Source organism: Antechinus flavipes, chromosome 1 (genome assembly GCF_016432865.1).
Source record: "Antechinus flavipes isolate AdamAnt ecotype Samford, QLD, Australia chromosome 1, AdamAnt_v2, whole genome shotgun sequence".
Lineage (NCBI taxonomy): Eukaryota > Metazoa > Chordata > Mammalia > Dasyuromorphia > Dasyuridae > Antechinus > Antechinus flavipes.
Genome location: NC_067398.1, coordinates 342,692,905 through 342,720,385, shown reverse-complemented (window position 1 = coordinate 342,720,385; position 27,481 = coordinate 342,692,905). Strand labels below are relative to the sequence as shown.

The 27,481-nt window shown below is 36.6% G+C and overlaps 1 protein-coding gene across 8 annotated transcripts in view; it reads right to left on the bottom strand.

Annotated features, from left to right (window-relative positions):
- The window catches only part of TSC2 (TSC complex subunit 2), a 59,750-nt gene extending 32,287 nt beyond the window's left edge, over positions 1-27,463 (bottom strand). For 7 of the 8 annotated variants that reach the window (XM_051969493.1, XM_051969498.1, XM_051969496.1 and 4 more), the window contains exons 1-16: positions 27,374-27,460; positions 26,196-26,357; positions 25,636-25,722; positions 24,542-24,652; positions 23,427-23,571; positions 19,210-19,327; positions 18,843-18,891; positions 18,423-18,548; positions 17,917-17,990; positions 17,345-17,471; positions 11,292-11,435; positions 8,250-8,387; positions 7,421-7,524; positions 6,746-6,827; positions 5,328-5,483; positions 4,903-5,019 (exon numbers count right to left, since the gene is read on the bottom strand). In XM_051969493.1, coding sequence (XP_051825453.1) covers positions 4,903-5,019; positions 5,328-5,483; positions 6,746-6,827; positions 7,421-7,524; positions 8,250-8,387; positions 11,292-11,435; positions 17,345-17,471; positions 17,917-17,990; positions 18,423-18,548; positions 18,843-18,891; positions 19,210-19,327; positions 23,427-23,571; positions 24,542-24,652; positions 25,636-25,722; positions 26,196-26,330 — 1,713 coding nt within the window. In that variant the 5' untranslated portion in view covers positions 26,331-26,357; positions 27,374-27,460. Of the gene's footprint in view, positions 1-4,902; positions 5,020-5,327; positions 5,484-6,745; positions 6,828-7,420; positions 7,525-8,249; positions 8,388-11,291; positions 11,436-17,344; positions 17,472-17,916; positions 17,991-18,422; positions 18,549-18,842; positions 18,892-19,209; positions 19,328-23,426; positions 23,572-24,541; positions 24,653-25,635; positions 25,723-26,195; positions 26,358-27,373 lie in introns of all 8 variants that reach the window. The other variant, XM_051969494.1, reaches the window with a different exon arrangement.
- Positions 27,464-27,481: the final 18 nt, after the last annotated feature.

The following is a 27,481-nucleotide window of genomic DNA, read 5'->3' as shown; positions in this document are numbered from 1 at the left end:
TCCTTTGAGTTTCAGTTTCCTTTGAGTTTCAGTTTCTAATTTGGTATTGGGGGGTTTTAATTTTTTTTTATAGCATTTTTAGTTGCATGCCCAATTCATTGATCTCTTTCTCTATTTTATTCATGTAGCTATTCAGAATTCATAAAATTTCCCCTAAGAACTGTGTTAGCTGCATCCCATAAGTTTTGGTATGTTGTCTTATTGTCATTTTCTTGGATAAAATTATGGATTGTTTCTGTGAATTGTTGTTTGACCCACTCATTTTTCTGGATTAGATTATTTGATTTCCAGTTGGTTTTTAGTCTACCTTTCTCTGTCCCTTTGTTGAATATAATTTTATTGCATTGTGATCTGAAAAGGAAGTATTTACTATTTCTGCCTTTCTGCATTTGATAAAGGTAGGGATCATGATGGGGAGGGAATTCCAAACTTAGGGAAAATTATAAAATAAGAAGTCTTATTAGGAAAGAACAGTATATATATATAGACAAATAGTTTGAAATATGGATAGAAAAATATTAATAACAAAAATCAAATACTATTTTAAGATTTACATAGCCCTTTCTTCACAATAACTTGGGGAGATAGATAGTGGATAATGTCAAGAAAAACAACTGAGAGTGGCACCAGCCCCAGAAATACAAGGACCTGAGTTCAAATCTGGTCTCAGATATTTGATACTTACTAGTTGTATGACCCTGGGCAAGTCACTTAACCCTGACTGCCTTACAAAAAGAAAAGAAATGTAATAGAGAGAGCTATCTGCACTCAGAGAGAGGATTATGGGGACTGACTGTGTATCATAATATAATATTTTCACTTTTTTTGGTTATTTTTTGCTTGCATTTTGTTTTCTTTCTCATTTTTTTCATTTTTGATCTGCTTTTTCTATGCAGCACGATAATTGTGGAAATATGTATAGAAGAAATGGGAGGAAGGGAGGGAGAAAAAATTTGGAACACAAAGTTTTGCAAGGATGAATATTGAAGACTATGCAGTTGTTTTAAAAATAAAAAGCTTTATTTAAAAAAAAAAAGCAGTAGGGTAGCTAGGTAGCACAGTAGAAAGAGTACCAGCCCTGAAGTCAGGGTCATAAGGGTCAGACCCTAAAGTCAGGGTCAGAGACCTGAGTTCAAAACTGGTCTCAGACACTTAACACTTCCTAGCTGTGTGATCCTGGACAACCCCAAATACCTCAGCAGAAAAAAAGAAAAAGAAAAGAAAAGAAAAAAGAAAACAACCTGGAGAGAGACTTATGAACTTTGATCATGTGACAACCAATCATAATTCCACAGTGCCAGTGATGAAGCATTCTTAAGGTAATGGCCTCAGTATGCAGAAGGACACAGTCATAGCTACATGGATACAGATAATGTTTTACTTGACTGTATATATTTATTAGCAGATTTTTTTTTTTGTTTTATTTTTTTCCCAGTAAGGGAAGAGATGGGAAGAAGAGAGGGTAAGGATAGGGATTCTAAACAAAGTTTTTAAAAATTAAATAAGAGAACAGAAGAAAGGTAGACAAGGAGAAAAACTTTGAAAATTTCATGGTGAAATTATCACATACTGAAAAGAAAAGTAAGCCCTCCATAAACAGAGATTTGCAATTTCATGTATGATCCCTCCCTATTCTTCTATAACGTATATGGAAATGCTCCCTTTATTTAGTGTTTGTTAAGTTCTAAATTTTCTTTTAGAGAAAAAAAAATATAGCTAATAGACAGCACTCATAGAAAGTCTTGAATTCCAAACTAAAGTATTCAAACTTTTACTCCATATAAGTTAAGGAACCATTTAAAGATATTAAGTAGATGAGTGAAATGGGCAGTTCATGGAAGCTGAATTATTCAAAAGTAAGAAGAATAAACTGGTGGAGATAAAAAGTAGAGGTGAAGGACAGATGAGAAGGCTACTGTAACAAGTCTCACAGTCAATTACGAAAGCATGTGATAGTGAGAATAAAAGCAACACATCATGTGAAGGCAAAATCAAGAAGACTTGGTTAACTGGATTTGAGGAAAAAAGAGAAATAAAATTCAAAAATAACACCAAAGTTTCAAATACAAAAGCATGAGTGAATAGCAGTGTCTAGAAATTGTAAGGTCAGAGGCAGGAGTTTTAAAGAGAAAGCAGCTCAATTTTGGACATGTAGGCGGTCTGGCATCATAAACATCTTGTACTCTTAAGACCTGTGTACAAATTTTGCCTCCAAATTCACGATGCTCTGTGATCATGGTACATCATTTAAACTCTCCAAATCTATCCTTATCAGCGAAATTAGAGTATTTACCTCTTAAGGTTGTAATAAGGCTCAAATGAGGTTCACATAAAGCATTTTTGTAAATCTTTTTATTTTTATTTTTTGCTGAGGCAATTGGGGTTAAGTGACTTGCCCAGGGTCACACAGCTAGGAAGTATTAAGTGTCTGAGGCCAGATTTGAACTAAGGTCTTCCTGATTTTAGGGCAGGTGTTCTATTCATTGTGCCCCCAAGTTGCCCTCCATTTTTGTTAATCTTAACAGCTTTTCATATTAGTTACTATTAATTGATGTTAGAAGTGATGAAAATTATCTTCAAAACACTGATCTTGAAGTCTTTTCTGAACAAGGAAAGACAGTATGTTAAGAAGTAAATACTGCAGGCAGCCAGATGGCACACTGGATAGTGTTGGTCCTGGACTCAAAAGGACCAGAGTTCAAATCTAGCCTCAGACATTTAATACTTACTAGCTGTATGACACTGGGCAAAATTCATTTAACCCCAATTGCCTCACTTTAAAAAAAAAGAAAGAAAAAGAAGAAAATACTGGTCTTGTCTAATTCTTAGAAAATTAGTAATCTCTGAACAATAACTTAGTATTAAGAGGACTACTCAGAAAATCAGAATAGCTTATTTCCCAGCTGTACTGGAGAACAAGTGTTTGGTAGTCATTAAGAAGCTAGGTCATGCCAGCAGGATGAATACAGAGAGGCTTGGAGAGACCTACATGGACTGATGCTAAGTGAGATGAGCAGAACCAGGAGATCATTATACACTTCGACAACGATATTGTATGAGGATGTATTCTGATGGAAGTGGATTTCTCTGACAAAGAGACTTAACTGAGTTTCATTGGATAATTGATGGACAGAAACAGCTACACCCAAAGAAGGAACATTGGGAAATGAATGTGAACTATTTGCATTTTTGATTTTCTTCCCGAGTTATTTTTACCAATATGTATTGTATCTAGGATATACTGCAACATATTTAACATATATAGGACTGCTTGCCATCTTGGGGGGGGGGGGGAGGAGGAGGAAGGGAGGGGAAAAAACGAAACATAAGTGATTGCAAGGGATAATGTCGTGTAAAAATTATCCTGGCATGGATTCTGTCAATACAAAGTTATTATTAAATAAAATAAAATAAAAATAAATAAAAAAAAAAAAAAGAAAAAAGAAAAAAAAAAAAAAAGAAGCTAGGTCATGGACCACCTAGAGAAGAACCTAAACAGTCACTGGAATATAGATAGAGAATTATAACAGAGAATTTTAACAGGACAGATACAGGCCTACTGAGATGCATTCACCTTCACAGACATCTTCAGAGAGAAGGTAATCACAGAGATTGAAATCCTAAGAAAGCAGTCAGATTCAAATTAGAAAACTTTTTCCAGAAAAGAATGGATGAAATTTCTAAAGCTCCCTTTCTAGAGCAAAGCTTCTTAAACTACGGGTCACAATCCCTTGCAGGGATCATGTAATTGAATGTGGGGAGCACAAAAAATTCGGCAACAATAAAAAGTATCAAGTATTCTGCTAAGATTTAATTCTATATGTAAAAATAAACAAGCACATCCATCTCATTAGTATACAAATGTGCTTTCATCTTTAATAGGTGGGAAAATCATACAATCCCCAAAGAATTATATTAAACAAATTTCTTTAAGATGTATTATCAATATTGTGAATACATCCAGCCATTCTGGAGAGCAATTTGGGAACTATGCTCAAAAAGCTATCAAACTGTGCATACCCTTTGACCCAGCAGTGTTACTACTGGGCTTATATCCCAAAGAGATTTTAAAAAAGAGAAAGGGATCTCTATGTGCAAGAATGTTCAAGGCAGCCCTCTTTGTAGTGGCCAGAAACTGGAAACTGAGTGGATGCCCATCAATTGGAGAATAGCTGAATAAATTGTGGTATATGAATATTATGAAATATTATTGTTCGGTAGGAAATGACCAACAGGATGATTTCAGAAAAGCCTGAAGAGACCTACATGAACTGATGCTGAGTGAAATTAGCAGGACCAGAAGATCATTATTTACTTCAACAACAATACTATATGATGATCAATTCTGATGGATGTGGCCCTCTTCAACAATGAGATGAACCAAATCAGTTCCCATAGAGCAGTAATGAACTGAATCAGCTACACCCAGGGAAAGAACTCTGGGAGATGACTATGAACCACTACATGGAATTCCCAATCCCTCTATTTTTGTCCGCCTGCATTTTTGATTTTCTTCACAGGCAAAATCCAACTCTTTTTATACAGCAAAATAACTGTTTGGATATGTATATATATATATTGTATTTAACTTATACTTTAACATATTTAACATGTAGTGGTCAACCTGCCATCTTGGGGAAAGGATGGGGAGAAGGAGGGGAAAAATTGGAACAAAAGGATTTGCAATTGTCAATGCTGAAAAATTACTTATGCATATATTTGTAAATAAAAAGCTATCATAAAAATAAAAAAAAAGATGTATTATCAATAAATGTTTGATTCGTATACCAATTTTATATACCTAAATACCTCGGGCCATGTAAAAATGTTTCTGGGAAAAGGAAGTTTTTCTTGAAGTTTAAGAAGCTTAAAGTTTAAGGAGCCTTGTTCTAAAGAACTCACCTGAAGGATAACCAGTAGACCAAGTACAGCAGTTTTCACATCTTCTAAGGAAGCTGAATATGAAGCTAAGTCCCGGTCTTCCAATTCAGGAGGAGGAGAAAGTGAACGTGCAATTACCTATAAAAATATGTATATATTTTTTTTTAATACTGAACTCACAACTATTACTTCAGTCTTTCTCAAACTTGTGCTCCTATTATCAAGCCGATTAGCTCAGTCTTCCCTTGTCCTTTTAAAAAAAAAAGTTGGTTTCTCTCACTTCAATAAATGTACAAGATTTTCATGTCAATTAAGACAGGGGCTTCAGAGGGTACATAGGCATATATGCATTCACTGCCTGGACTTGGAGCAATGTCTGTGTCAGATAGTTTGCCTCAGGCACAATTTGTGCCTAAGTAACATCTCCAATTTTGAGAAGATCCTACCTTTTCAATGATATCCAGCAAACTGTTAAAGTGATGAGTATGACAGCATTCTGCCAGGTCCACCAGCAGCTGAGTAGCTAGTTTTCGGACTTGGTGGTCTTTGTCCTCAGGAATGTGGGCTAGTTGTGAGATGACTACCATGTTAATCAGCTCCTCCTATGGCAAGAAAGAATATAGTTATAAGCAATATCTACTATTATGAGTGGCATTAGTTTATCAGATCTCATTTAGAAACATCATTTATTCAAGACTTTAGAAAGCTAAAAAATCAACTTATGGAGTCAGAAAAATATTCCCAAAGTCTTTTCTTTGTAAAGAAAATCAGGATTTAAGAGAATGATGCCAAAAAACAGACAAAAAAAGAATGGTATTCACCCAAAGAGAATAACCTAAAGACCTACAAAGGGCACAACTTGCAAAGCCAGAAGTGCCACCACTACTTCCCATGATACTCTTTACAAGTGCCCTGATATATCTACCAGATTTTATCAGAGGGCATGGAGAACAACTTTGTAATCACCAGACAGATGTGGGATACATAAGGAAGGATAAGCATCCAAACCTCCAAGTTAGATAGACCAAAAAAAGATACGTCTAAGACCAAACCATCTACATCCTTCTTTTACCAGATTTCAAGAAGAAGACTTTTAAAACAAATGTATTACAAGGTCTAAATTGTAAATCTCTATAAAGAAAAGGATTAAGTTATCACAAAGATACAGTAACTTTTAAAAGGGCAAGGACAGCACCTAACCAGAGCATGCCTGAGTAGAATAAAACTGGAATCTGCAGAAAAGGTCCCTCAGTGGTTAGGGATAAACCTAATAATAATAGCTGACATTTATATAGTATCTACTATGTGGCAAATACAGTGCCAAGTGATTTACAAATACTATCTCTCATGATACTCAGAACAGCCCTGAAAAGTTGGTGCTATTATTATTATCCCCATTTTATAGAAGATGAAACTGAGGCACACAGGTAAAATGACTTGTCTGGGATCACATAGCTAGTAAGTATCTAAGGCAGGCCTGATTCCAGGCCCAGTGCTCTAACCACTGTAGCACCGAGTTGTCCCTGACATATTTTCTTTGGCCAAGCCTAGAAAAGACCGTAATTTAGAAAGGCCAAGTTCACCCATTGAATCCCAGGAATCAGTAGTCATCTTGTCTTATGTCTTATCATTGAACATGATGATTCTAGAGAAGAAAATGAAGCTGGCAATAGTATGAGCTCTGCTTCACTTAAATCCAATTCACTCAAAAGTCAAGCCAACGCCCCATGATATCATCAGTCTTCCTCAAGAATGAAGGACGAATCACAAGCAGCCTGCACTCAGTATGTTCTCAACCCCATGCACCCTCTCTGTTCTCATGGCCTGTCCTGAGCTTCCTCAGGAACACTCATGAAATACACACCTCATAAAACTGGCTGTTAATGCTCAGAACAAAGGACAAAACATCCAACACTTTAATGCGCACAGCACTGCGGGTCTCATTCCTAAAGGGAAAAGCAAGTGCAAATGAATGAAGTTTACTGAAGACAAAAACAACAGAGCAGATGTTCCCACCTTTCTCATATTCATATATAGCAATATGTGTGAATATTCACATTCTAAACCTCAAGAATTCATCAAGCAGTCTCCATAATGTACTTGAGCATGAAAATACTGAAAGGAGCCAGCAAAGTAAAGGCCTTGGTCAATTTTCAGATCATCAACATTAGAAACAGATTAAATTCTGTTCATAATATTATGACTATATTCTACAAACAGATTTCCAATTACTGAATTGGGAATCCAAATTTAGCAGAAAAGAAATGTGTTCTGGCAGTTTTAAAAACATGATTGTCTCTGAGTGTCTAAAATTAATGCAACAGTTTTGTAAATGAAATCTGACCACTTGGAAACCAAATCTTTATTTGTTAAAAAAAAAAAATCTTCCTGTTAAAAATTCATAAAAACCATATTCAGCAGAAGCATCTTGAGGCCAGGCATTTAAAATTAATGTTGTCATTCTCTATTTCTAAGATCTAAAATTCAGGGATTTAAATAGGTAAGTTCTGAAAACAACAATTGTGAAGATTTTACCTACCTGAAGAATCTCTCCATTAGTAACTGTAAATTATGAATCCAGCCATCCTTGGCAGGATGAATTGACTGAGCTCTATATGTTATTAAGTTTAAAAGGGAGGATTCCTGTCAAAAAGAAAGAAACTTTTGTATTAACAAAATTGCTTCAACCATCAAAACTTTTTCCTCTTTTAGAAGCAGCTTTCAAATAAACATGTCCCCTTATTGCTAATCTGGACAGTTACACAAATTTGCTAGGTTAGATTAACCTCTTGGCAATCACCACCACCTATGATTCATTGAGAACAAAGGCAGTGAAGTGGCAGCAATGAAAATTAAAGAGGAAAAAAAATATGAAAAAATCTTGGTCTCAAGTTGTATTTTTCTGGAAAAAATGCTGAATGCAGTGTGGGAAGCAGATGTGCTAAAGGCAGGAGCTCCAGGGTAGCAACAAAATCTCAGAACTTACCCCTTCAACTTCCTCCACACAGGTGGGAAGAAATTGATGGTTAGGCTACTGCAGTACCCTTCAATTGACATGATAATTGAGTTTCACAGAAATCCTGGTATAATTCCCAAGTGAAACATAAATCTTGCAAAATTTGGGTGCAAAAAAGCAGGCAGGGAGCCAAACCAACGTGATTTCTGACCTTCCTGGTCATTAGCTCTTCAGAGATGGGACCTCACATCAAACTGCCCTTGTTTACCTATCTTCATCCCACCCATTTAGGGCTCCTACCATCTTCCTCCTCCCCCAGAGTATACATTCTTCATAAAAGAAAAAGCTCCAGGGGAAAAATGAGATTGGGGAAACAGGGCAAAAAAGAGGAATTTGAAGAAAATGCTCTTACAGGTCGCTGATCGGCACATCTCTCAACAAGTTCAAAGAATCTTTCCTCTGAGCCATGGAATTCATTCTGATCACAGAGCTCTTCCACAGTAGTCAACAAATCATGAACAATAGTTTTGAGCTCTTGGCTCTCTATACTCTGTAATACAAAATTGTCAAGTGGTTTATGTGCCATCAAGATAAGATCTTTTCTATTGCTCCAGGACTGCTGAACTTTTATACTATACAGATCAAATTTAGCCCTGACACCAATTGCATGTCCCTCTTCCCTTTCTCTTATGGCCCAGGCACTAATGCAGTGCTTGGGAATAATAGTAGAGGCATTACCTCCTCTGTTTTATGTTTCCCCTACATCATAGGACAGAAGATGATTAAGCTAGCAACAAGGGAAAGAGAGGGAGAAGAGAGTACCAAGGTACTATACCACTTAGAATATAAGCATCTTCTCAACAGCCATTCTTCCACACTTGGGCAGGGGATTTCGTACACAGTCTTCTTTAGAACAGTAAGGGAATAGACAACTTACACTAAGTAGCAACAAATAAGTACTGCTAAGGCATCTAAGCAAGAACCAGCCATCAAGTAGGCGAGATCAAGCTTCTTTGGATATGTTACCTAAATCCTTTCCTCAAGTCAAAAAGCACTTCATTATCAGAATTACTTGTATACAAAATACAGTGTTACTATTACAACCATCTTACATATAACAACCCTGAGGCCAGCAGACCTGTTTTGTCTGTTCACTAAGATCCTTCTCATTTAAATATTAAATCCTATGTAACCACTGAACCAAAAGTATGAAGTATAGTTTAAGTTACAAAGTATGATTATAAATTAATGTAACTACTTTTATCCATTTCTTTTTCAAACCTAGGACTTCTACATACGTCAATGAGTATAATTTAGTCCCTTTCACAGTACCCCCCTTTGGAGGCTGCACATTTGTTGCAATAAAGCAAACTTTGCTCAGACCAGACCTGGGCTCTTTTCTAGTAGTGAACTTCAAGAATCAATTTCTGAATTTTTCAAAAATACCAGTTTTACTGGGACATTGATATATTGTTAGTGGAACTGTGAATGGATCCACCATTCTGGAGAGCAATTTGGAACTATGCTCAAAAAGTTATCAAACTTGCATCCCCTTTGATCCATCAGTGTTACCACTGTACTTATATCTAAAGATAACTTAAAGGAGGGAAAGGGACCTACATGTGCAAAATTGTTTGTGGCAGCCCTTTTTGTAGTGGCAGAAACTGGAAACTGAGTGGATAGCCATCAATTGGAGAATGGCTGAATAAATTGTGGTTTATGAATATTATGGAATATTATTGTTCGGTAAGAAATGACCAACAGGATGATTTCAGAGAGGCCTGGAGAGACTTACACAAACTGATGCTGATTGAAACAAGCAGGGCCAGGAGATCATTATATACTTCAACAACAATACTATATGATGATCAATTCTGATGGATGTGGCCCTCTTCAACAATGAGATGAACCAAATCAGTTCCAATGGAGCAGTAATGAACTGAACTGGCTATACCCAGCGAAAGAATTCTGGGAGATGACTAAGAACCATTACACTGAATTCCCAATCCCTATATTTTTGCCTGTCTGCACTTTGGATTTCCTTCACAGGCTAATTGTACAATATTTCAGAGTCCGATTCTTTTTGTACAGAAAAATAACTGTTTGGTCATGTATATTTATTGTGTATCTAATTTATACTTCAATATATTTAACATCTACTGGTCATCTTGCCATCTAGGGGAGGGGGTAGGGAGAAGGAGGGGAAAAATTGGAACAAAAGATTTGGCAATTGTCAATGCTGTAAAATTATCCATGCATATAACTTGTAAATAAAAAACTATTGAAAAGAAAAGAAAAGAAATGACCAACAGGATGATTTCAGAGAGGCCTGGAGAGGCCTACATGAATTGATGTTAAATGAAATGAGCAGAACCAGGAGATCATTATACATGGCAACAACAAGCCTATATAACAATCAATTCTGATGGACATGACTCTCCTCAATATTGAGATGATTCAAACCAGTTCCATTTATGCAGTGATGAAGAATCATCTACATCCAGAGAACCATGGGAACAGAGTGTGGAACACAACAAAGCATTCTCTCTCTCTCTCTGTTGTTATTTGCTTGCATTTTGTTTTCTTTTTGTTTTTTTTTTCTTCCTTCTTGATCTGATTTTTCTTGCACAACAAGATAACTGTATAAATATGTATACATATATTGGATCTAACGTGTATTTCAACATATTTAACATGTATTGGACTACCTGCCAGCTAGGGGAGGGGGCTGGGAGAAGGAAGGGGAAATCTGCAACAAAAGGTAACGCAAGGATCAATGTTGGAAAAATTACCCATGCATATGCTTTGTAAATAAAAAGCTTTAATAAAAAAAAAAAGAAAAGAAAAGAAACAAAAATACCAGTTTTATTACTTTGTAGGTCTTTAAGATAGTAGAAAGAATGTCTGACTTAAACAGAAGAGCAGCATGCAAAGCTTGGCTCTCCAGTTCTTGTCTGATACCAGGTAATTTTTTTTACCTTGCAAAGTCTCAGTTTTCCCACATGTAAAATGTAGGGGTTAGACTAATTCTCTTGCCTATTATAATGTCAAATTACCTAGGATAGAATTCAACTTCAAGACCAGTTAATAAGGGATTGGTCCCTTTTTTCTAAACAATCTATTTTTTTACAACTCATTTTTTGGTCAAAAAAAAAAAAAAAAAAGGCATTTCCCAATATAAATTTTCCATTTAATTCAATGAACTCTAAATGATGGTGGCTTCCAAAATTTAAACTCACTCACAAAAGTTTAGGATTTGTCCTTATTGAAAGTAAATAAAAGAATATCTACTACAGGTTCTGGAATCTAAAGAAACTGAACAAGAGAAAAAAAAATCTCAACTATAGCTAACCAAAAGGATAAAACTCACTCTTGTGGATGAATACAAATTAGAATGTCTATTAGAACAAAGTAACACTGGTTACTTTGGCTGAAATTTTCCCTCTGTACTCACCTGCAATTGCTGTAGAAGTCGCTCAATAATCTTTAGAAGAATGTCCCATGTGACAGCTTGTAGCTCCTTTCTGTACTTCTTCACAAGTCTGGTCACAGACAGGACTATCTCATATGATACCACTTCATTGGGACAAGTCATGGCCTAAAAAACAATTTCCTATTGAATGTTCCAAAGTCAGCAGTTTCTAGATCACTGGCCTGAAGCTCCTGAAAGTTATCATAACCTTGGGATCATGGGGGCCAGACACTTGAGAAGGGACAACTCACAACTCATTTGACATTTAATTGCATTAAACATTTCAACTAAAAACACCTGGACATTATCCTCCACTCTCTCTTCCTTTCTTCTAGTCTCCATTTGCCCACATAGATAATAGGGAGCCCTTCTCTTTGCCAAGGCTCACCCCTCTATATGTATATATCCTTGATCCCATTCCCTCTTATCTTCTCCAACAGATTACCCTGGCAATTATTCCCTCTAAAATTAAACCTCTCCCTATCTATTGGTTTCTTCCTTATTTAGTACTTTTAAATATACCTGTTTCCCCAATCCTTAAGACTTCTAGACCTTACTATCACCTTAACTGTAACTTTCTTCCCTTTCTCAAACTCCTAGAAATAGCCTAGAAATAGCTATCAACATTTACTATCTTTCCTTCTCTCTACTTACTCTTCAACCCTTTGTAATTAATCTAGCTCTTAGCTTAACTGAAACTACTCTTCCCCAAGTTCCCAACAATTTCTTATTTGTGAAGTCTCACAGTTTTTATTCAGCCCTAATCTTTGAGTGCATATGGCACTGTTACCACACTTTTCTCCTGGATCCTCTCTCCTGGTTCTCCAGCTACTCGTCTCATTATACCTTCTAAATCTTCTTTTGCTCGGTCATAACCCCTATCCCAATGGGAGTGTCCCTGGACCCTCTTCTCTTTTCTCTTTATACATTTTTCCCTTAGTGATGTCATCAGCTTCCACAAGTTTAAGTATCCCTCCATGTAGTTGACTCACAGACATTTATACATTCAGCCCTAGTCTGAGTTTTAGTCCCACAATACTAAATGTTCATTGGCTGTTTCAAAGGTTATCTCAAAGATGGCTAAAATTCAAAATGTCCAAAACAGAACTCATTATCTTTCCCATAAAACCCAGCTCTTTTCCCAAACTTCCCTATTTTTAGTAGCAATGCTATTTTTCTGGTCTCCCAAGTTTGTGACCTCATTATAATCCTTGACTCTTCATTCCTTCTCACTCCACATATCCAACCAGTTACCAAATCTTGCCATTTCTACCTCCAATCTCTTATACATTCCCTTTATCGCTTCTTATCAACCTCAGTTCAGACCTTCATCATCTTTTGCCTACTATAACTTCCTAATTTACTTCCCTTTCTCAAGTCTTTCCTCACTCTAATCTATCCCTCCACATAGTAGCTAAAGTGATTTTCCTTAAGCGCAAATATGAACATATTAGTTCCCTACTTAAACCCTAGTGGGTCACTACTGTTTCTAGGATAAACTATAAACTCTTGTTTAGCTTAAAGCTAAAGTCTTTTACAATTTAGCCTCATCCTATCTTTTCACCTTCATTTTGCATTAGTTCCTTTCTCACATTCTATGGTCTAACTGTACAAATCTTCTGCTTGTTTTTCTCACATGGGAGGCCATCTTTTGTTTCCATGCCCTTAAACTGACCATCCCCCCCATGCCTCAGTTCCTTCTCTCCCAACTCTGAAAATCTTTTTCTTCCTTCCAAATCTAGGTCAAGCAACATTTTCTAAATGAAGCCTTTCTGCAGTCCCTTACCCTTCACCCCATTGCTAATGCTCATCCTTGACAATTGCTTTGCTTTTTACTTATTCTATATATCGTTGTATAAGTACATCTTTCTCTCATTCTCCTTACAGAATTAAAATTTCTTGAAATTAAAGTTTGTTTCATTTTCTTTGTATATGTGTTCCCAGAACCTTGTACAATTCTTTTTTTGTTTTGTTTTTGTTTTGCTGAGGCAATTAGGCTTAAATGACTTGCCCAGGGTCACACAACTAGGAAGTGTTAAGTGTCTGAGGCCAGATTTGAACTTAGGTCCTCCTGACTTCAAGGCTAGTGCTCTATCCACTGTACCATCTAGTTGTCCCTCTTGTACAATTTTTTATTCCATGTTCCTGCCACAAAGAAGATGCTAGTTGAATGCCTATACTGCAAATGAGTTCATTTTCAGAACAGAATCTAGTTTTAAAAACTTAATCAAAATGGGGAAAAAGGCAGTTGTTATCAGTAACAGTCACTTCACAAAGAAATGGATTCTGCTCTGGATTCTGGGAGACTAGTGGTGTCCCAAAACCCACATGCAAAGAGAATCAGGGACAGCTGAAAATCTTGAGCAGACTACAGATTCTCCCCCATATCTTCCTAACAACACAATCCAATGGAAAGAATGTGACCAAGACTTAGAGCCTGGCTTCCAGTGTTCATCCTGCTACCATCAAAGCTATAATTTGGGAAACATTACTCAATCTCTGGGAACCTTAGAATCTTTATCAGAAAATGGGAGTGGTACCTACTAGACCTTTCTCTAAAGGGCTCTTGTGACGATCAAAGGAAGATGATGTATGTTTAAGTACTCTGAAAGCCATAAAACACAACAGGAACTTGAAGGCAGCATTGTGACTATGATCACAAACAATGTGAGAAAATGTTGGTACCTAAGTCATGTAAAGCAGTTAGAGGTTACAGAAGAAAAAGACCTTTTTCTCTACCAGGGAGAGGGACAGGATGTGTATTGCCCCAGCACAGGAACTTTCAGAGAAGGAAACACCAACCTCCCTTCTGCAGTTTGCTGCTTTATAGAGCTGCCTGGAGTACTTAGAGCTCCAAAGACATTTCCAGGGGCACATAGTCAATAAGCCTCAGAATGGGGACTGCAACCTAGCTCTTTTTGGCTCCAAGGCCAACTTTCATCCTCTATATCAAGCTGCTTCTTGTGATGCAGGAGGCAAGATGAGATAAATGGGTGAGAAAGAATTCATGACCAAATGAAGAAGGTTAATTGTAACAAACAGAACAAGTAATTTTTATAACAAAAATTTTAAAAAGGGGTTTTATATAAAATCAATGTAATTAGAATAAGAACATAAACTACTGATTGATTAAAAATAAACTTCACATCAAAACTTCTGAAGAAAGCCCAAGATCTATAGGAAACTAACACAAATATATTAAAACCAACAGCTTTTTTTCATTAAATATCAAAAGATATGATAAAACAATTCTCAAAAGAAAATGAAAATGTTAGTCATGTGAACAATTGCTTCAAAGCACTAATGATAAAAATATAAATTAAAACAATTTAAGTTTTTGCTCAAATAGAATATGATTTTTTAAAAAGACAATAATAAATTTTGGATGGACTATAGGGAAACAGACACATTAATAATATACTACTGGTGACTCATCTCTGTGATAGTTGTGTCCAACTATTCTGGCAAACGATTTGGAATTGTTTAAGAAAAGCTGCTAAATCAGAATGTAGGTTTAATCATCCCACTACTGGGCATTTATCCCAAAAGAAATCAATAACAAAAAGAAAGGTCCCATATGTAACAAAATAGTAATAGAAGTTTTTTGTGATAGGAAAAAACGGGAAACAAAGGGGATACATTTTAATTGGGAAATGAATGTACAAACTCTGATCATACATACATATATACAAAGAATATTATACCATAAGTAATGAATAATAGAAGAATTCAGAGACACATGAAGACTACAATAGTATAAATGAAAATAATGCTAAGTTGCTGATGAACTAAGGTTAACTGCAGAGACCAATTTTGTCCCAGATAAAAAGTCAGTCAGTCAAGTCAAATATTTACTAAGCACCTCCTATATGTGAGGTACTAGAGATCTACAAGGACAAAAAGTGAAAGTCTCTTAAGAGAGGAATAAAGTACATATAAAATAAATATAAAATAACTACATAATAAATGGAGAGGGGAGCAGGAAATAATTCATGTAAATAGTAATGTAGGAACTGGTTCTTAAGCACACTTATGAGGTAAAATAAGGAATTTTAAGAGGGGAAGAAGAGATGAAGATGTAAGAAAAAACAACTCATTCCTCTTGATAAAAAACTAGACAGCCATGCTTGAGAAATGTTGATTATAACACTGGAATATAGTTAAATTTTGCTTTAATTTATCTTGGTCACATTTCAGATTCAGTAAGGGGATATATTTGTAAATAGCTTTGATATTAAAAAGACATAAATAAAAGTAATTAGGGAAAATAAAGAGAGAGGTTTAAGTAAAATTTATCATCTTTTGTTGATTACAAAAAAGTGAGCTGATTAAGCAATTAAAAAAATTAATTCTCACCCTATGTATGGTCTTTTCATAAGTAAAAAAAGTGCCTTATCAGACAGACTTCATCATGTGAAAGATAAGTTATTCAACATGTTTAACCTATATTGGATTGCTTACCATCTGGGGGAGTGGGGGGAAAGAAAAATAATTGGAACATAAGGTTTTGCAAGGGTGAATGTTTAAAACTATCTTTGCATGTATTTGGAAAAATAAAAAGCTATTATTATATTTTTTAAAAAGGATAAAAAGAAAAGATAAAAAGAAAGACAAATTCTAATACTCAAACCAAGAAAGGATAAAATAAAAAAAAGAACTATAGAATAGATGATCAATTCTGACAGATGTGGCTCTTTTCAAAAACGAAGTGATTCAGGTCAGTTCCAATGGTCTTGTGATGAAAAGAGCCATCTGCATCTAGAGAGAGGATTGTGGAGACTGAGTGTAGATCACAACATAGGATTTTCACCTTTTTTGTTATTATTTGCTTACATTTTGGTGGTTGTTTTCATTTTTTCTTTTTTGATTTAATATTTCTTGTGCAACATTATAATTGCAGAAATATGTATAGAAAAAGTGCACATGTTTAACATATATTGATTACTTACCATGGGGGGGGGGGAGGGGAAGGAATGAGGAGGGGAGAGGGGAAGGGAGGGAAAAAATTGGAATATAAGGGTTTACAAGGATTAATGTTGAAAATTATTTATGCATATGTTTTGAAAATAAAAAGTTTTAATAAAAAGAAAGAAGAATTATAGAACCTAATAATGATTATATAAAAAGAGTTTTGCATAAATAAAATCAATGTAACTGGAAGAAAAGATGGATTAGGGAAAAATCAAACATTTCAGATAAAAATCTGGCATCCAAATCTTTAGGGAATTGACACAACATCACAAAATGAAAAAATCTAAAAGTCATTATTCTCCAAGAGGAAGTGATCAAAGTATATAATTTTCATGAGAGGAAACACAAACTATCAACAACTATCTGAAAAAAAAATTCAAAATTACTAAAAATCAGAGCAATTAAAGTTAAAACAATCCTGAAATTTCACCCCACTTCAAATCTGCCTCAAATTGGCAAATGTGATAAAACAGGGAAATATTTAATGTTGGAGAGGCTATAGGATATTTGTTGCTGTTCAATAACATTTGACTCTATGCAACTCCATGGACTTTCTTAGCAGAGATTTTGAAGTGGTTTGTCATTTCCTTCTGCAATATATTCCCATTTCACAAATAAGAAATTGAGGCTAATAAGAGGTAAATTTATTGCCCAAGGTCACATACCTAGTAAGGGTCTGAGGTCAGATTTGACCTCAGATATTCCTAATTTCAAGTTAAGTGCTCTATCCAGTTTATCACCTAACTGCCCAATTCAGCTGTAGGAAAACAGGCACACATGCTAATGAATTATTGATGGTGTTGTAAATTAGCCTTACAGTTTTAGAAAGTAATTTGGAATTATGCAAAAAAGTATGAAATTGTTTAGCTATTTTTCTCTATCAAACAATATTTATCATATTTTAAAATAACATTAATTAAAGCAAGTCTGTAAAGATATCACCTCAGATACCATGATGTTGACTCTCTAAAACCTTTTTACTTTTGAGCAGAGAGGTATGGCATACAGGAAAGACTAAGCAAATATATAAGCCTTTATTTCTATAATCATAAGAAACACTTTACCTCATAAAAAGAAGGCAACACGGATGTAGGTGAGTTCTTGAGTGAATATAGTCTGTGAGCTCCCCAAAGAGCCATCCCAACAAAGAATACTGCTCCTCTCAGCAAAGGGGCATCTTCCATGTAGGCTCTAAAACCATTTTCCAAGCACAGAACATAATTATAATAGAGGTACAAAACATATAGTAGAGAGCTTAGTGTTATGTTTCCTCCAAGTACCATTACCAACCCTCTATCCAATGATCGCATGGAATTTTTAAGAACAGAAGCTAAGACCAGACAAAGGAGTGGGAGATGGCGGTGGTAAGGAAGAATGGACATAAAAATGAAGACCAAAAATAAAGACTAGAAGTTATGCAGTTATAGGTGAAAAAGGAAAGAAAGAAATCTTGAGTGCAATATACAAGTGAAGACGCAACTTATAAAACAAACCAAAATAATAGCACTAACATCAGTGGGTTTTGTACACTGATGGAAGAAGCTTTAATAACTATGTTTTCATTTATTTAAATGTTATGACCATTGGTTTCTCATTTTTCTTTAGTATCAACCCCATATGATAAAACTTTACGTACCTGTCCTCCATGATACGACACATGTTGCATATGGCACTGTGGCCCAAATGGGTTCCCAAAAGATTGCGCATAAGCTGTAGAGTACAATATATTCCTTTTTAGTATAAACTGAAAGGATTTTTAAATAACTAGTATATATTTCTGGGACCTTAAAAGTGCTTCCTTCTTTCCTAACCTTGCAAAAAATCACTGCAATAAAAATTAGCTGGTAAATATTAATTTTCAGTTACTTATCAAAACCTTGTTTTTATTTTCATCCTAAAGATAGAGAAGCAGAAAGAGTCTCAAATCTTGGGAATAATACACTAAAACTTCAATTCCTCAGACTGGCAAAATGATAATCAATTTCCATTAAATAGGTTGTTATGTGGCTCCCATGAAGATTCAGAGTGAAGCTCATTTAAGACAAGATGGCCCTAATCCCATCCTCAATCCATGTGCCTGGTTTACTAGTTTTCCCTAAGGAAGAAATTTTTCCCAGAAAAAAAAGCCTTAAAAATTCCAACCTTCCAGCAGGGCTCACAGAGCTCTTTGACATTAATGGTCCGGCATAGTGTGATAATAAACACAGGGAGGCTCTCCGAGGGAAGGCAATTATAACATACAACAGCATCTAGGACTTGCAAGGAGACCTGTGGCAGAAGGAGGATTCAGGAAGAAAATGAGTAAAGATAAGATCATTGTACACCTTCTCCCCCAAGAGAATGGAAAGAATATAATACAATACATATGATTAACTTAGTGATTTCCAAATATTCTTTATGCTGTTTTCTAGTCTACCAGTACTGTTTTATCAACTTTCACTCTCACACTGCTAAAGCAGCCTGATCTGATTCAAAATTTAGCAATGAAAAAGTTCTAAGTGCCCAAGGCCTGTTCTGTCCAATATAGTTAATCAGAAAAAAGTAAAGAGCAGAGGTACTGACCTCTATGTCCACAGAAGATGCAGTACGAATGCAGAGCAAACAGATCATGCTATTGGAAGAAAAAACCATGTTGTTACCAGAATATTTTTCACAGGAAAAATAAATTATTCAGCCAGCTTTCCGTAGAAGCTTATTCTATATAGATAGGACCAGAACACCATCACTAAAACTACTATGCCCAGTTACCCTTTAAATACTTAGGTAAATAGGAAGTACATGCCTGTATTTCCCCCACTAATATCTGGGGCTCCATCAACATCCTCCCTCCCTAGACTAGAATTCACTCAACCTAGAAAGACAGAGAGGGAAAAGCCACCCCCAAATTATCAAAAAAATGGCAACAAAAACATTCAAATTGTTATCTTACTGAACCATAGAAGCAATATATTCATCTAGGTAACAGCTATTAAATTTGACCAGGTTCACAAGCACTAGAAGAAATTCTGATGATAAGCCAATATCCATCCATTGTAGGACAAAGTCAGCTAGAAGAGATGGAAATGAGACCAGTTAGCTCTAAACAGCATCAAGAATTTTTTCCCATCCATCCAATTTCCTCATATAGACTGGTATTCCTCTAACAACCTCAATAATTTGTCTCTAAATGATTCTTTAAAAATTTTCAATAGTATTTTAGTTTTCTACATTCATTTTTAAAAATTTTACTTATTAATATTTCCCAAGTTACATTTAAAACAATTTTTTTTTACATTTGTTTTTTAAAATTTTGAGTTCCAGGTTCTCTCCCTTATTCTCACCCCTAATTAAGAAACCACATGTGAAGTTATGCAAAACATTTCCATAAGTCATGATGTAAAAGAAAAACATTGCTCTCCCACCCTCAGGAGGGGGGGGGGGAGAACCTCAAGAAAAACAAAGTTGAGAGAGAGAAAAAAAACCATCTAGAGAGAAAGAGAAAATGCTTCAGTCTGTATTCAGACACAATCAGTTCCTTCTCTGAATATAGATAAGATTTTTCCTCATAAATCCTTCAGAGTAGTTGTGGATCATTGTGGATTGTGGATTATTGTACTGCTAAGAAGAGCAAAGCTGGTCATCCCAGAATAGTGGTATTATTTTGTGTACAGTACGTTTCACTTTGCTTGAGTTCATGGAGGACTTTCCAAGTATTTTTTCTGAGAGCATCTTGTTCATCATTTACCATAGAACAATAATATTCCATTACAGACACATACCACAATTACTCAACCATTCCCCAATTGATAGGCATCCCCTTAATTTCCAATTTTTTGCCCTGAGAAGAGCCACTTTAAATATTTTTGTACGTATAGGTCATTTTCCTTTTTTAAAAAAATCTCTTTTGGTAGTGGTGGTGTTAAGTCAAAGAATATGCATGAATTTATAGTCCTTTGGACATAGATCATATCTTTTGATCATTTTTTATCAATTGGTTATGACTATTTTTTATAAATTTGACTCAGTTCTATGTTTGAGAGACAAAGCCTTATCAGAGAAACTTGCTTCAAAATTTTTTTTTACAATTACTATTCTTAATTGTATTTCCCCCTATTTATTCTCTCTCTCCTTTCACTCTGTCCCTCCTCAAAAGTGTTTTGCTATTGACCATTCCCTCCTCCAATATGCCTCCTCTCTCATCACCTTCCCCCAATCCTTTATCCTATTCCTCTCCTATTTTCATGCAGGGTAAGATAGATTTCTATGTTTTGAGTGTCTATGTTATTTCCTCTTTGAGCCAATTCTGATGAGAGCAAGGTTCACTCACTCACTCTTCTCTTTACTTCCACTGTAAAAACTTTTACTTTTTTTTTAATGACAAATATTCTACAGCATTTCACTTCTCCCTTCCCCTTTCTCCCAACACATTCCTCTTTCCTCCCTTAATTTCATCATTTTTTTTAGATATCCATTCATATTCAACTCAAACCAATATCCTCTGTGTGTGTGTGTGTATATATATATATATATATATATATATACACATACTCCTGCTAACTAACATAATAATGAGAAAGTTTTAATGAGTTACAAGTATAATTCTTCCATGTAGAATATAAACTGATAAATCCCATTAAATCCCTTATGATATCACTTTGCTGATTACCTCCCTATGCTTCTTCTGAGTCCTGTATTTGAAAATCAAATTTTCCATTCAGCTCTATTCTTTTCATCACAAATGCCTGAAAATCCTTTATTTCATTGAATGACCACTGAAGGATTATATTCAGTTTTGTTGGTAGATAATTCTTGGTTGCAATCTCACTGCTCTTTAGAATCTCATATTTCAAGCCCTCGGGTCCTCTAATGTAAAAGCTGCTGTGTTATCCTGACTGTGGCACTACTATACTTTAATTGTTTATTTCTAGATACTTGCAGTATTTTCTCCTCAACTTGGAAGTTCTGAAATTTGGTTATAATATTCCTGGGAGTTTCCATCTTGGGATCTCTTTCACAATAATGATGGATTCTTTCAATTTCTATTTTATCCTCTGGTTCTAGAATACCAGGGTAGCTTTCCTTGATACTTTCCTTGATAATTTCTTGAAAAATGATGTCCAGCACTGTATATTGTTGGTGGAATTGTGAATGGATCCAGCATTCTGGAGAGCAATTTGGAATGATGATCAAAAAGTTAGCCAACTGTGCATACCCTTTGATCCAGCAGTGTTACTGCTGGGCTGACATCCCAAAGAGATCTTAAAGAAGGTAAAGGGACCTGTATGTGTAGCTTTCTTTGTAATGGCTGGAAACTGGAAACTGAATAGATGCCCATTAATTAGAGAATGGCTGAATAAATTGTGGTATATGAATATTATGGAATATTATTGTTCTGTAAGAAATGACCAACAGGAAGATTTCAGAAAGGCCTGGAGAGACTTACATGAACTGATGTTGAGTGAAATGAGCAGGACTAAGATCATTATATACTTCAACAACAATATTATATGATGATCAATTCTGATGGATGTGGTTCTTTTCAACAGTGAGATGAACCAAATTAGTTCCATTTGTTCAATAATGAATAGAACCAGCTACACCCAGTGAAAGAACTCTGAGAGGTGAGTGTGAACCACAACATAGCATTTCTAATCCCTCTGTTTTTGTCCGCTGGCATTTTTGATTTCCTTCTCAGGTGAATTTTACATTATTTCAAAGTCCAATTCTTCTTGTGCAGCAAAATAAGTGTGTGTGTGTGTGTGTGTGTGTGTGTGTGTGTGTGTGTGTGTAGTATTTAACATGTATTGCTCTACCTGCCATCTGGGGGAGCAGGTGGGGGGAAGAAAGGGAAAAATTGGAACAAAAGGTTTTGCAAGGGTCAATGCTAAAAAAAAAAAAAAATTACCCATGCATATATCTTGTAAATAAAAAGCTATAATAAATAAATAAATAAAGAGGTAGATTAGGAGTCAAGAAAAAAAAAAGAAAAGAAAAATGATATCCAAGCCTTTTTTTTGATCATGACTTTCAATAAGACCAATAATTTTTAAATTGTCTCTCCTGAATCTATTTTCCAGGTCAGTTGTTTTTCCAATGAGATATTGTTTTGTTTTGTTTTTTTCGTTTGGGGGGAAGGGGTGCTTTATTGTCTCTTGATTTCTCATAAAGTCATTAGCATTCATTTAACTCAATTCTAATTTTCCTCAGTGAGCTTTTGTACCTCCTTTCCCATCTTGGCCAATTTTTTGATTCTTTTCCGAACTTTTTGTCTATCTCTCTTACTTGATTTTCAAAATCCCTTTTGGGCTCTTCCATAACCTGAGCCCAAATTTATTTTTCTTAGAGGCTTTGGATGTAGGATCTTTGACTTTGTTATCTTCTTCTGAATGTGTTTTGATCTACTTTGTCAACACAATAATTTTCTATACTCAGAAACTGTTTTTATTTTCTGCTCATTTTCCTAGTCTATTACTTGGCTTTTAACTCTTTGTTAAAGTAGAGTTCTATTTCAAGGCTGCAGGGTACAATGTCCCAACCTGTTTTCAGAGATGCTTCTAGGTATCTGACCACAAGCACTCTTTTCTGCCCTGAAACTGTTAGGAGTGTCCTCACCCCACTGTAGCTGTAAGATCTAGTGTACTAAAACAACAGAGTCCTGCTTTGCTGACACTAGGGCTAGGGCCAGGGCTGGGAAGCCACATTGCAGAAATAAGGTACTACAGGCCTTATCAATTAGGAAATAACTGTAGTAAAAGAAAGGGCAATGAGGGCCTGAACATTACATTCTACATTACAATGTGAGTAGTACGCAGTGTCTGTCCTAGCATGCTGTGGATCAGGGATAAAACTGTAGGATGCCAATGAAGCTTAACTAATATCTCTTCTACATCACAACTACACTAAGATTTGATGCCAGTTAGATTTTGAAGAAAGTGTTTGGAAAAAGACTGGAATAGCACTGAGGTGTTTCAAAATCTGGGTTAGGCATGGGTCAACCTTGGTGACTCTAAAGTCTCTTCCAACTCCATATTTACCCAGACTGCCTTGGCCAGCAAATCACAGCCACAGACTCCACTGCCCTCTCCTGGTAGCCCACCAACCTACAACATCTTCCTCTCCACACAACCAAGTACAAGCTGAAGAGAGAAACAATTAAGATGAACTTACCCAGTTCTTCTTCCAAATATGTGATGTATCTCCCATTGTCAGTGAGAGCCTTGAAAACTTCAAGTCTCTCATGCAGGTCTTCATTGGAGGGATAATTTTTTATTACCTTAAACAGGTGTGCTCTGAGAACACCCAAGCGTTCCCCCTAGGAGAAAAGAAAAAAGTTACTTCCACTCTGCTTTCTCTAAGTCTCAGTTTCTAGCCCTGTATACTGAAATAAGGCGTCTGGATCAAAATATACCTAAGATCTCTTTCTACTTTAAATCTATGAACCTTAAAAAAAAAAAAAAAAAAGCTGAGTTTTCTGTACCTTGCTAATATATGTGCCTAGTAATTCCTTAATCGCCAGAGAGCTCACAAATAGTAGCTATTGAGACTGTGAGTAAAACACAGAACTAAGCCCTCCAGTTATGGCATCATTTCCCACCCAATTCCCATTTTAAGATCTTTCCAGAGTCCTCCCTTCCACCAGAACTCTTAAGTGGATAATGCAAATAAGCTTAATACAACAGTAGTCGAGCAAAGGCTGAGAAAATGACAGCAACAGCCTCTTTAGCTTCCTTACTCTCTTCAGATATGATTCCCTTTTCTACAGTTATTATAGTTATCAAGCACAGTTATATAGTTACCAAACATACTTCCCCAAAAAGCAAGTGGTACAAAAGTCATTTAGAAGAGTTAGAGAAGAATCAGCTTGATATTAACTCTACCACTTCTGATAATAATATTTAATACTGATATCACACTTTAAGGTTTACAAAGTCATTTCCAAATCTCACTTGATCCTCACAACAACTCTATGAGGTAGATATTATTATCCTCATCTTATAGATCAGGAAACTAGGATAAAACAGTTTTCTCTTCACTAAACTAATGAGTATCTGAGAATGAATTCAAGACTCCAGTCTTCCAGACACTAAAGCCACCATCACCTACTGCATCACGTAACTGCCATTGCTCACATTTATTTATAGGGGTGCTAGAAGGTCTGCAAAGTGCTTTATATACATCTCCTAATCCCTTCACAGACTTATTTCAAAGAATAGAGACCCAAGAAAGGGAACAGTAGGGCAAGTTATTCCAGCAAGTCAATGGCCTCTTCTCTACCAACTTACCTGACCCTGAATAATGGCCTTCAGAAGATACAGAACAGCATGCCGAGCTTCTGCTGGCCTCTCTGGCTGTAACATGTCAGCTACAGCTCTCCAGATAGCTTCTACTGCATGCTGCAAACAGAAAGAAAAGGGATGGTAGTTACTGCTCTGGACTCAATAATCTCAGCTATCATCCCAAAAGTCATTACCAAAGATAAAGAAAATAGCTTAAATTGGAGTCTCTTTCCATTTCATAACTATAAAACCAAGTTTTTCTCCTCTGCAATAGCTAGAAATTCACATGAAGTGTCCACAATCCTCTATGATTGCAAGGGTAATAAGTGGAATGGCTAAAGTTAAATTAAGACATTTCTGTTGTAGTGCTTCAGTCATATCTAACTTTTTGTTACCTGTTTGGGGCTTTCTTGGCAGAGACATAGGAATGATTTGTCATTTCCTTCTTCAGCTCATTTTGCAGAAGAAATTGAGGGAAACAGAGTAAGTAATTTGTCCAGGGTCACACAGTATTTGAAGCCAGTGTTGAATTCATAAAAATGAGTCTTTCTAACTGCAACCCTGGCACTCTATTTACTGCACCACCTAGCTGCCTATAAGTTAAGACAAGTCTCTTCAATTTGTCAAGAAATTTCCTTGCTAGTCACAGTTCTACCAATAGTTCACTGAGTGGTCTAGCACAAATCACTTAAGTTTCTCTCCCTAAAAATGCAGAAATGAGATGAGATGGGATCTCTAGGATCCCCTCTAAAGCCATTCTATAAATCTATCATTTTTGACCTGACTGAACCAGACTCTTGGCTACTTCCCCTCTTGAACTTCTCATTAACAATAGTCTAAAACCCAGATTAGAGATTAGTAAAACAATTCCTCTACCAAAGAAATGCCTCAATATCTGCTAAGAATTTCCTTTCTATTTCCCTTCAGCAGCCTGTTCAAATCCATAAGCATGTCACTCAAATTTTAAAAAAAATTTTCTACTTGTCACTGAAAGTAGAGAAGCTTCAGATCTCTTCAATTTCTAAAGTTTAGAAACTCTCAGATTCTAACAAGAGTTCAGCACTGTATCTTTTTACCTTTCCCCCTGGACATAAACATACCTCTTCAAATTTCTTGGTTTTTGCTGCTTCACAGATATGACCTATTGTCCGAATCCGATTGCTCAAGCCACACTCTACACTGAGCTCCTGGGAAGAGAAGTTGAGAAAGCAATGTAATCAATCATCTCCAGTCTTTTAGGTGTGCTAGTCCCAAACCACCCCTATCTACCCCATTAGCCATGTCATTTTAATAGGAGTCCCTCCGTACTTCCTGCAAACCTGCAACTTTATTTTCACATGGTAAGCCTGAGGCAATTTTTTCCTGAAATGAGGATTTGTCATGAATTGCTATCCTAAGCCACTGGTGTAAACTTACTACTATCAACTTTCAATAGCTCAGGCATATTTGGATCCATAGCCTCATGAAAATTCTAATTTGTTTTTCCTGTCTCAAATCACCAGAATCATCAGAGTCAAGACAAAGTAGTTTTTCCTAGATGGATATTTCCATAAGTGTTGCTGATTACTAAGCTCTCAGGACATTTCAGAACAAATCAAGTCCATTTTCCTACTTACATCTTTCTGAAACAGCAGAAAAATCAGGCAGGGAGGTCACTCACCTTCAGAATTTCAGCAGTGATGATAAATTCAGTTTGCTTCCCCTCAGAGGATCTAGGAAGTCTTGATGTTCCCAGCCCCAACAGAGTCTTGAATTTCTCCTTTAGCCCAGAATCTTTGCTTGGTGGTTTAGCCATGGTAAGCAAGGTAGTGCCAAGGCTGTTCTGTCCAAATGAAACAATATAATCTTAGCCCTTTTGTAGCTAATCGCTACAATATCCCATATGTACGTGTTTATCTAGGCCAATGCAAGAACTTCTACACACCAGGTGAATGAGTTCATCCCATCCTACCCCCCTCCCCACCAATTTTTGAATCTCACTGATCCAGGAGCTAACCGAGCTTCCTACTTGACTTAGTCAGGAAAACATCTTATTAAGTCTGGCGGTACAACTCTCCTCACCATTCAAAGATGAGCCAATGAGTGTGCAGGGGAGTGGGAAGGGGGAGAAAGGGGGGTGGGGGAGCAGGAGTGAGATGATAGAGCAAGGATAGAAAGGAAAGAATAATCCAACTTCGCAATTAAATGGGGCAACCAGGGACAACTCATAATAAGACTTATTTCTCTAGTACTACAAGGTTTATAAAGGGCATTCCTTAACTTCCTGAGCTGCAAATGTTATTCTCATTTTACAGACAAGGACACCGAGGCTTCAAAGAAACTAAATGGAATGCCCAGTCACACTGTGAAGTTTTGTGTGTGCTTGTATCAGGTTGGGGGCGGGGAACCCTGACATCATTTCTAAGTTCTCCTTCCTACACTAACGATTGTGAGATTCCAAATCTCAGAGCGGTCGCTCGGACTACTCGAATGGGGGTCCTTTGCACACATCTGCCCACGTCCCGTGGGTTCCAGGCAGGTTTCCCACTGCCGAGTCTCTGCCTAACCCACGCCCCAACCCCGGAGACCAAAAGCGGTGAGAGGAGAGACCACAAGCACGGCTGGCTCGCACCGGGAAGGAGGGGGCGTGGCAGCTGCCACCCGGGAAGGTCCCCAGGCCCTCGGGCCCGCGCAGCACTGGCCTCCCTGCTTCTTGGGAGGGCCTAGGTCCAGCCCCCTGGAGAACCCACCCCACCCCCCTGCTTCAGCCCATCGACCGGTCCTGAGCACTGCTGCCTGGGGCACCGCGATCCGGGGTGAGCTCAGAGCCCCGAGTCCGGGGGTCCGGAAAGGACTCACCCCGAACCACCCTTGGCACCGACTGGGGGAGCCCCCACCAGGGAGACGAGAATTGCAACGACCCCAGAGCTCCCAGCGGTCGTCCGGAAGCGCACCCACCACTTCCGG